General features: G+C 56.6%; 1 protein-coding gene across 15 annotated transcripts; it reads right to left on the bottom strand.

The window, feature by feature from the left end:
* Positions 1–12: 12 nt before the first annotated feature.
* Positions 13–4913, bottom strand: TMEM134 (transmembrane protein 134). Of its 15 annotated transcripts, none has more exons than XR_014836769.1 (7): positions 4672–4913; positions 3639–3714; positions 3159–3311; positions 2970–3046; positions 751–795; positions 495–548; positions 13–416 (listed from the first exon to the last, which is right to left on the bottom strand). XR_014836769.1 is itself a non-coding variant. In XM_085010591.1 (7 exons), exons 3-7 carry the CDS (start codon positions 3296–3298, stop codon positions 334–336), a joined length of 399 nt encoding a protein of 132 aa, XP_084866717.1. In that variant the 5' UTR covers positions 3299–3337; positions 3639–3714; positions 4672–4913; the 3' UTR covers positions 13–333. The 15 variants fall into 15 exon arrangements, 11 of the variants coding, with proteins under 11 accessions (XP_084866717.1, XP_084866712.1, XP_084866714.1 ...); XR_014836772.1 differs by having other exon boundaries at positions 3159–3248; XM_085010591.1 differs by having other exon boundaries at positions 3159–3337.
* Positions 4914–8782: the final 3869 nt, after the last annotated feature.

Raw genomic sequence — 8782 nt, 5'->3', positions numbered from 1 at the left:
ACGGAACTGTCGGTGGGAACTAAGCACCCCTTTTATTAGTGCAAAACACCACCAACCCAGCAGCCCCAGGGCCGGAGAATAAGTTAAGGCATGCAGCAGGGAAGGGAAGCCTTTCCTAGATACGGGTAACGGCCTGAGGCCCACATGCCCCAAACTCCCTGAGCAAACTCTCCAGGGGACTGCTGGACTCGAGAGTCCGGGAGGGGCTTTTCCCTTGAGATGAGGCAATGGGAGCGGGGCGCGGGCCCCAGGAACGCCCCCGCTAGGGAAACGCGAGGAGGCCGCAGGGGGCCCCTCGGAACCGATGCTGGATCCTCGCCGTCCGCCGGCAGCTCACTTCTCGAAGTAGGGCAGGTAGAAGAACTGGAAGCCCCGGTGGCCCTTGACAGCGCAGTAGATGAAGATCACGTGGTAGACTGCGGGGCGGGGTCTGTCAGCGCCCGGCCCCGCCCCGGGCCCCGCCCCCGCCCCGCCCCCGCCGGGCGCGCGCTCACCTCCCGGGACCAGCAACAGGAAGCCGGGCACGAAGAAGATGGCGCTGGAGACACCTGCGGGAGGGGCGGGTCAGGGCGGGAGGCTCCCGGGCGGGACGCGGGCTCGCCGCCTGGGCAAGCCCCACGCTCCGAGGTAAAAGGGGTCGTTTCCTGCCCGGAGGGTGCTGAGCGCGGGGGAGGCGGAAGGGCTTGCCAAGGACCCCTGGGCCCAAGCGGGGAGCGAGCACTGCCTGCCTAGGTAGGAGGGGGCGCTCACCTGGCGAGGGGGCCACCTCCAGTCCCACGCCGGTCAGGATCAGCACTGCACACAGACGGAGCCGCGAGGGTGAGGACAGGTGCCGGGGGCAGGAGCTGGTGGCAGGGTGGGGGGCCTCCACCCACAACCCCCAGCGTGGCTGAGGCCCGAGGAATGGTGTCCCCCCACCTGAGCTGTCCCCTGGGCAGAAAGCCGCCGGGGGAAGCTCACCAAGCTCTGTGTTTTCAGAGCAGGGCAGCTGGCAGGCCCTGGGAGATGTCTATGAAAGGAGTTTTGTCTGCCCCTTGGTGTGGCCTTTCAGTCAGCAAACATTTATTTTTGTTTAACTGCTGAGTGCCTGGAACTGGGAATCCCTTGGGGAAAGGCAGATGAGGTCCCTGCCCCCATGGCCTTTCCCCTGTACAACCCCAGATCAGCCTATTGGCCTGGGGGAGCAGGGAGGGCTTCTTGGAGGCAGTAGCATCTAAGCTGAGCAGGGGTGGCAGCAGCAGGAGCAATTACCATGTAGTGACCATTTACCAGGCGCTGCCAGGCTCTGGGCTAAGTATGCTACAGGCAGCACCGTATTTGTCACCTTGACTGAACACGAAAGGTATCATCCCCATTTCGCAGAAGCGGGAACTGAGGCACAGAGGGGGAGGATCTCGCCCAGGGCTGCATTTGGAAGGTGGAGGTGCTCTGACTCCAGAGGCTTGGCTGTGGGCATCGGGCAGGCGGAGAGGGAGGGGAGTATTCCAGATGGAGGGAACAGCCTGGCAAAGGCCCAGAGTCTAGAGGGAACTTGGGGCTTTCTAGGAACTTCCAGCTTTTGGCGAGGTTGGAGAGGCAAGAGTCCAGGCTTGAGGAGTTTGGCAGGGCCTGGAGGCCTGAGGAAGGATGTGGGCTTTGGCCAAGGACAGCGGCCATTGGGGAAGCTGGGGGTGGGGGGTCATGGCTGGATCAATTTTTCAGACCCAGAGAGTCCTGGGTCCCCAGTTAGAGCATGGGATGGGGGGAGCTGGGGGGCTGGGCTCTGCAGTGGCGGGGGGGTGAGGTGCGGTACAGCACAGAGGGTTGAAAGGCCACTGTTGTGTCGTTTGTGCTCTGCACAGAGCGGCTCAAAACATGGTATGACTGGGGTTGAAATTCGCTCCCTGTACCCTGGCTTAGGGCTGTAGGCTCTGCCCACTCAAAGGAGGCATCTTTTTCTAATTTCTACCAAGACCCTTTACAGAAAGGCCTGGAAATGTCACTGATGTGGGTTTAAGTCCCAGCTCATCTCCTTGCCAGCTGTGACCTTTCACCTGCTGAGTCTGTGTCCTTATTTTTGAACAGGGATGTCACGATGCCTGCCCTGTCGGGGGCTGAGAACAGAATGAGGTGAGGCAGGTGGCCAGTCCTGTGTCCAGCGTGCAGTTAGGGAAGTGGCAGTTCCCTCCCCTGCAGGCAGACACCCAGGGCTGAGGCAAGGATGCTACCCAGCTTTCTGGCTGAGGGTTCTGACATTCCTGGAGGAGGAGGGCAGCTGCCATGGTTGGGTCCTCCTCTGATCCCTACCCGAGGCCCTTTCTGGGGGCCCTGACTCCTCGGCCCCACAGAATGTGGAGCATGGGAGTCAGAAAACATCTGGCTGTGTTTTCTGCCTGCTGGGGGCCTCCGTTTCCCCACTTGGGTAAAGGGGGTAGGAGAGAGGTCCCACCCCACTGTCAGCTCTTGGACTCCAGAGGAGGGTGGCGAGGGGTGCCCTGTGGATCAGGCTGGCAGGGCACTCTGCGGCCTTGGCTGAGGGACGGGCATATCCCTAAGCACCTGCCTCTATACGGAGGTTCTGGCTCATGGTCCTTACCTCTCACTTGCTGGTGACCCCTGTAAGCCCTGAACCTGGCTCAAAGTAGACAGAATAAATGGTGGCTGTTACTCTCTATTCCCGGATGGATTAAACAGGCAAAAAAAAAAAAAAAAAAAACCACAACAAAAAACAAAACAAAAACCGGAAATGTTTGGAGCACTGAAGCAGGTTCCATTTTCAATTATGTGTAATTTCCTGGCTGTGCGACCAGGGACTGACCTGCCCTGCCCAAGGCCTCAGCTTCCTCACCTGCAAAATGGGTGGGGTCACAGCAGCCAGCTGCCTCCTGAGGATTCTGGGAGGCTTGGTGTACCAGGGGGATGCAGAACCTGAACAAAAGCACCCTCATGGAGGGAGGCAGGGTACCCAGGGGGCCCTCGGGGCCACTTACCCAGCCCCAGCAGGAGGAGTAAGAAGGAGGCCAGCACTACCCGGCGGTTCTTCTGGATCAAAGGGTGTTGAGTCCAGCTGGATGGCAGCAGAGCAGGATGGGTGTGAAAGAGGTGACAGGAGCCCCTGCTCCCACCCCCCACTCCTGCCACCCTCCCCCGCCCGGCTGCTGTACCGGGCAGGGTCTCACCTGCAGCAGGCATTGTAGGAGCGCTGAGTGCTGCTGCTGATGGTGCTAAAAGACCACTGCGAGCTGCGGATGGATGTGCGGCCCGAATCTCTGCAGGACGAGTGGGCCCAGTGAGGGGGCAAGGGGACCCTTTGGGACATGGGCTGGGTGTTCCTGCAAGATTAGGGGACACTGATCCCCTAAGGGATCAGGGGTGAAGAGGAATTCAAGGGCTGGGGGTTTCTGCAGGACTGGGGGTGGAAGAAGGCTGGGGAATTTCAAGCTAGGGATTCCCGTGGGACACTTGACTAGCGGCCAGACCTGGCTGGGGGTTTCTGCAGGATAAAGAGCCTGGTTGGGGGTGGGGTGAGGCTGGCATTAGGGTAGGGTGCAGGACAGGGCCCCCCTCTTGTAGGACAGGATATGAGAGCTGAGTAAGGTAAGGAAGAGGACTGAGCGGGGGCCAGGGGCCTGGGCTAGGAGTTCGGGGTGGGTCCCCACCTGGCCCTGACCTGGTGCTGACTCCCCCATCCGGCTCCGGAGAGGCTTGGGCTCCATCCTCATCGTTCTCCAGGTTCTATTTCAGAACACAGGGCCCAGTGGGGTTACGAGGTTCAGGCCTTTCCTCACACCCCTCTGGTGAAGAAGGAAGCCAGCCCACACAGCTGTTTGCCTGGCCGCTTGACAGCTACTCCCTCCGCCCTGCCCTCCCCAGAGAAGAACAACGGGTTTGATGATTCACAGAAACTGAAACCCTGGTAGCAGGTGGGTGCTGGGGGTTTGGCAGGGAGGAGCCCGCAGGGGCTGGTGGAGGGCTCCCAGCATGGGTCCCAGGGCCCAGTGATCTCCCAAGCTTGTGAGTCACGGTGGAGATGTCAGGATGGTATTTCAGGGGTGCAGTATGGAGGCTCTGGATGTGGGGTGCCAGGGAAGGACAAGCCAAAAGTTTCCAGATTTGGGGCACAGCAATCTGGTCCAGGTTTCCAAGAAAAGCATTCTAGAGCTGGTGGAGAGTCTCTGGGAAAACGGGCATTTCCAGTTTAGCGGGAGGCAAGGCATCCGCCAGGACTCATCATGTGAGTGGGGGCCTCGGCTCTGGAGGAGAGGAAGGCACGGGGACTTTCAGAACAGAAGAGGGGGTGCTGGCTCCCTAGATTATCTGGCCTGGGGCTCAGGGGACTGCTCCTGAGTATAGACAAGGTTTGGTTCTGGTACAGAAGAGCTTCCAGTCCTGTAGGGTAAGGGGAGGGAGCGTCAGTACCCAGGATCGGTGGGGCATCCAGGATGGGATCTCTAGCTCGGGGTGGGGTATCAGCTCCCGAATCTGAGTTCTGGGCTCTCCAGTGGTGGCCGGGCACTGAAATCATAGCTACGAAAGTTTGGGCAGGGATCTGGATCAGTGGCCACGTCCGGGAGGCGATCTCCCACTCCGGCTGAGGCCTCTAATCAGATCCTCCCGAGTTGGGATTCTCCGGGGGCCGGCCTGGGGTCCGCCCAGACCCAGGTGTGGGGTGAGGTGGGCCGGGCCCTTCACCTGGTAGCGCAGGCGGGACTGCTTGTCCTCCTCGGCCACCTCGAACCGGGCCCGGCGCTCGAAGTGCAGCGGCCCGAAGCGGGCGACTCCGCCGGACTCGGGGCCGGGGCCCGCGTCCTCCAGGGACAGTTCGAAGGCGTCATCGATGCAGAACTGGGGCCGGGCGGCGCTCATGGCCCCAGCCCGCTCAGGCGCCCAGCGCCGTCGCCATCTGCTCCCGCCGGCCCCGCGTCGCCCAGGCCCCGCCCCCGCGCGCAGACCCCGCCCCGTGCTGTCGTCTAGGTTGCCCGACGGTCCGGCGCCCTGGCCGAGGCCCCGCCCTTCCATAACGGCCCCGCCCTCGGCAGGCTAGAGCTGCCGAGCGCCGAGCTGACTAGTGCGCAGGGCTGCCTCTCGTCCGGACTGGACTCGAGCTGGACTCGCGGCGCCGCCCAGCGGCCGCCTAGGCGAGCGACCGCGGATACGGCTCGGACGCAATCCTGGGCCTGTACGCGGGGCTTGGATGGGCTGCTACGCTCCAGCCTTCCGCATCCCAGCTCGCTCCTCGAGTGCCAAGGCGACTCTTAGGAACGGTTCCCCCACACTTACTCACCATGGCCCTGCTCCGGGGATGATTCTCGCCGCCGTACAGATGTAGCTTGTACTCTCCTCCAATATAGTTTCCACGCAGCAGCAGCTAAAGTGCTCTTTTAGACATAATGGATCCTTAGTTAGTCTTAAATAAAACTTTTTTTTTTATTTTTTAAAGTATGCTGCCAAGTCACTCCTCTGCATAAAACCATCCCTTGGTTTTTCACTGTGGTTAGAATAGTATCTGAACTCTTGGAGGTCCCATTGTGGCACAGAGGAAAGGAAGCCGACTAGGAACCATGAGGTTGCAGTTCGCTTCCTGGCATCGCTCAGTGGTTTAAGGATCCAGTGTTGCCGTGATCTGTGGTGTAGGTTGCAGACGCAGCTTGGATCTGGTGTGGCTGTGACTGTGGCATAGGCTAGCAGTTACAGCTCAGATTCGACCCCTAGCCTGGGAACCTCCATATACCCTGGGTGTGGCCCTAAAAAGCAAAAATAAAGTCAGTTTCACGGAGTTCCCTTTGTGGTTCAGCAGTTAAACGGACTAGTAGCCATGAGGACTCAGGTTCAATCCCTGGCCTCACTTAGTGGGTTAAGGACCTGGTGAGCTGTGGTGTAGCTCGCATATGTGACTGGAACTGGTGTGGCTGTGGCTGTGGCTGTGGCCGGCAGCTACAGCTCCAGTTTGACCCCTAGCTTGGGAACTTCCACATGCTGTGGGTACAACCCTAAAAAGACAAAAAAGTAAATAAAGTCAACTTCATATCACACAGCACTTACCAGAAATTTATTTTATTTTATTTTATTTTTGTTTTTAGGGCTGTACCTGTGGCATATGGAAGTTCCCAGGCTAGGAGTGGAATCAGAGCCGCAGCTGCCAGGCTATACCACGGCCACAGCAACGCTGAATCCAGCTGCATCTGTGACCTACACCATAGGTTGCAGCAATACTGGGTCCCTAACCCACTGAGGCAGGCCAGGGATATAACCCATATTCTCATGGATACTAGTCGGGTTCTTAACCTACTGAACCACAACGGGAACTCCAAAATTAGCTGATTTTACACTGTCTTATTACTGGGTCTGCCACACTCAGAACAGTTATTTGGCACTAGTAGATCTTCAGTGGATATTTGCGGAAGACTGTGTGCTTTGCCCAACTCCCAAATGCATGCAAGTGGTAGAACTGGGATTTGAACCCAGGTCCACCAAGCTCTAGGGGCACTCATCCTTCTCCACCCACCCACCCCACTTCATCTTATGGCCTCACGTACAGAGTTGGGTCAGTCCTGCTCTCAGTTTGCGAACATCATCGAAAGATCCCTGAGTTGTGTCCATTCACTTTCCCTCCTCTCCTCCACTGCCCTCTCCCTGCTCCTTTCCATCGGACCCCAGATCTGTGTGCTCAGCCAGCTTCCTTGGAGGCTGCCTGGCCCTCTGTTCTGCATGGCGCTCACTGGCTCCCATGTGGATGTGCTTGCAATTTACAAACATGGCACCGTGTATAAAACTCATTCTGTTTGCACTTCTACATTTTTACACTCAACACTAATATTTTCCACATGCATCTCATTTCTGCTTCTCCTAGCTGCACATGGCATTCCGTGTTGAGCGTCTCACTTTTGGTGCCCGCCCCATGACGCACACTCAGCTCGGCTTCAGCGCCCCCACTGCATTCGTCGCTGCCGTGACATCTTTACCATCCCCTTAGGACTGTGGAAAAATCCCTCTGGAATTAGGACTTCCAGGCCCTTGACATCACAAGCTCCCATGAGTGGTCTCTCGAGTGGTTGTGCCAATTTGTACACCTACCACACGGGTTCTGATTTTCTCTAAGCATTTGGTGTTCCTGCTTTGTTAATGGCTTGCCAACCTGATGACTCTCGAGCTGTGCCTCCTGTCCACCTGGGGTCTCTGACCACAGGAGACTATGAACAGGTCTTCATGCACTCGTCAGCCACGGCGGCCCCTTTTCTGCAAACTGCCTATTCATAGCCTGTGTCCATTTCTTTCTGTTGGGTTTCTACCTTGTCCCTGCTGATTCACACATCTGTACACATACATCTAAGTGGTTTTTTTTGAATGGTCTCGCCCGAGGCATATGGAAGTTTCTGGGCAAGGGATCGAAGCCACAGCGGCAGCCTGCCCACAGCTGCAACAACGCCAGCTCCTTTAACCCACGGGACTAGGCCAGGAATGGAAACTGCTCCTCCACAGCACCCGAGCCACCACAGTTAGATTCTTAGCCCTCTGCCCCATAGCGGGAACTCCTGTACATGCTTAAGGTTTAACCTCTCGCTAGGTTTTCTTGTTGCACGTGTCTCCCTCCTGTCTTTGTCTCCTTACTTTGTCTAAGGTGCCCTTCATTGATTAATTAATTAATTTTGGCCACATGTACGGCATATGGGGGTTCCCCAGCCAGGGATCAAACCCTCACCACAGCAGCAACCCCAGCCGCTGCAGTGACAATGCTGGATCCTTAACCCACTGCACCACAAGAGAACCCCTGAGGAGTTCCTGTCATGGCGCAGAAGAAATGAATCCGACTAGGAACCATGAGGCCTTGCTCAGTGGGTCAAGGATCTGGCGTTGCCGTGAGCCGTGGTGTAGGTCACAGATGTGCCTTGGATCCTGCATTGCTGTGGCTGTGGTGTGGCAGGCAGCTGCAGCTCTGATTCGCCCCCTAACCTGGGAACCTCCATATGCTGGAGGTATGGTCCTAAAAAGCAAAAAAGTTAAAAAAACAAGGGGACCTTAATTAAAGAAAAACTCTTATTTTTACATAGTCAAATCCATCAGGTTTGTGCTCTCTGAGCCTTGTTTGAAGTGTTCCCTCATCCTGAGATTACAAAAATATTCTCCAACATCTTACTCTGTCAGCCTGATGGTTTTACTGTATAGAAGTGTCGTGACGAGCCAGTTCACCGACTCTGGGCAGAACTGCCTGCTTCCTGCTCACTAGCTTCTTGGAAGGTCAGGCCTAGGGGAGGGAAATGAGGCATCCCCCTTGGGGGAAAAATGAAAGGGGACACCAAAAACTCAGGAAGAAAAATTAATAATATATATACATATTTTTAGAGGATATTTTTATTTTGTCTTTTTTTTTTTTTTTTTTTTTTGTCTTTTTCAGGGCTGTGCCTGCGGCATATGGAGGTTCCCAGGTTAGGGGTCAAATCACAACGTAGCTGCCGGCCTACGCCACAACCACAGCAACGCAGGATCTGAGCTGCATCTGCGACCTACACCACAGCTCATGGCAATGTCAGATCCTTAACGCACTGATCAAGGCCAGGGATCAAACCTGAAACCTCATGGTTCCTACTCGGATTCGTTTCTGCTGCGCCATGATGGGAACTCCAAAATCAATAATATTTTAATGCTTTTCCTTTATTTTTCCCCCCCAAATCCATGGCATATGGAAGTTCCCCGGCCAAGGATTTTAATGCATTATTATTAATATTATTACTTTTGGTCTTCATGGCGTATGGAGGTTCCCAAGCTAGGGGTCAAATCGGAGCCATAGCCGAGGGCCTACACCACA

The sequence above is a fragment of the Sus scrofa genome, chromosome 2, assembly GCF_054392235.1.
Source record: "Sus scrofa isolate SSC_HxYL_T2T_F1_AM1 chromosome 2, Sscrofa_HxYL_maternal_Yorkshire_Landrace_v2.0, whole genome shotgun sequence".
NCBI classification, from domain to species: Eukaryota; Metazoa; Chordata; class Mammalia; order Artiodactyla; family Suidae; genus Sus; species Sus scrofa.
Note: the sequence above shows the minus strand (reverse complement) of the source record. Positions and strands in the feature narration are given on the sequence as shown.

Excerpts from the sequence above, each read along its gene's own strand:
- TMEM134 (XM_013994027.3), bottom strand. The coding sequence starts at position 4,845 with ATGAGCGCCGCCCGGCCCCAGTTCTGCATCGATGACGCCTTCGAACTG. Across the intron at positions 3,715-4,671 it reads AGTCCCGCCTGCGCTACCAG|AACCTGGAGAACGATGAGGA; the intron begins GTGAAGGGCCCG and ends GTTCTGAAATAG. Across the intron at positions 866-2,969 it reads ACTCCTCCTGCTGGGGCTGG|GCCCCCCACCCTGCCACCAG; the intron begins GTAAGTGGCCCC and ends TTGTGGGTGGAG.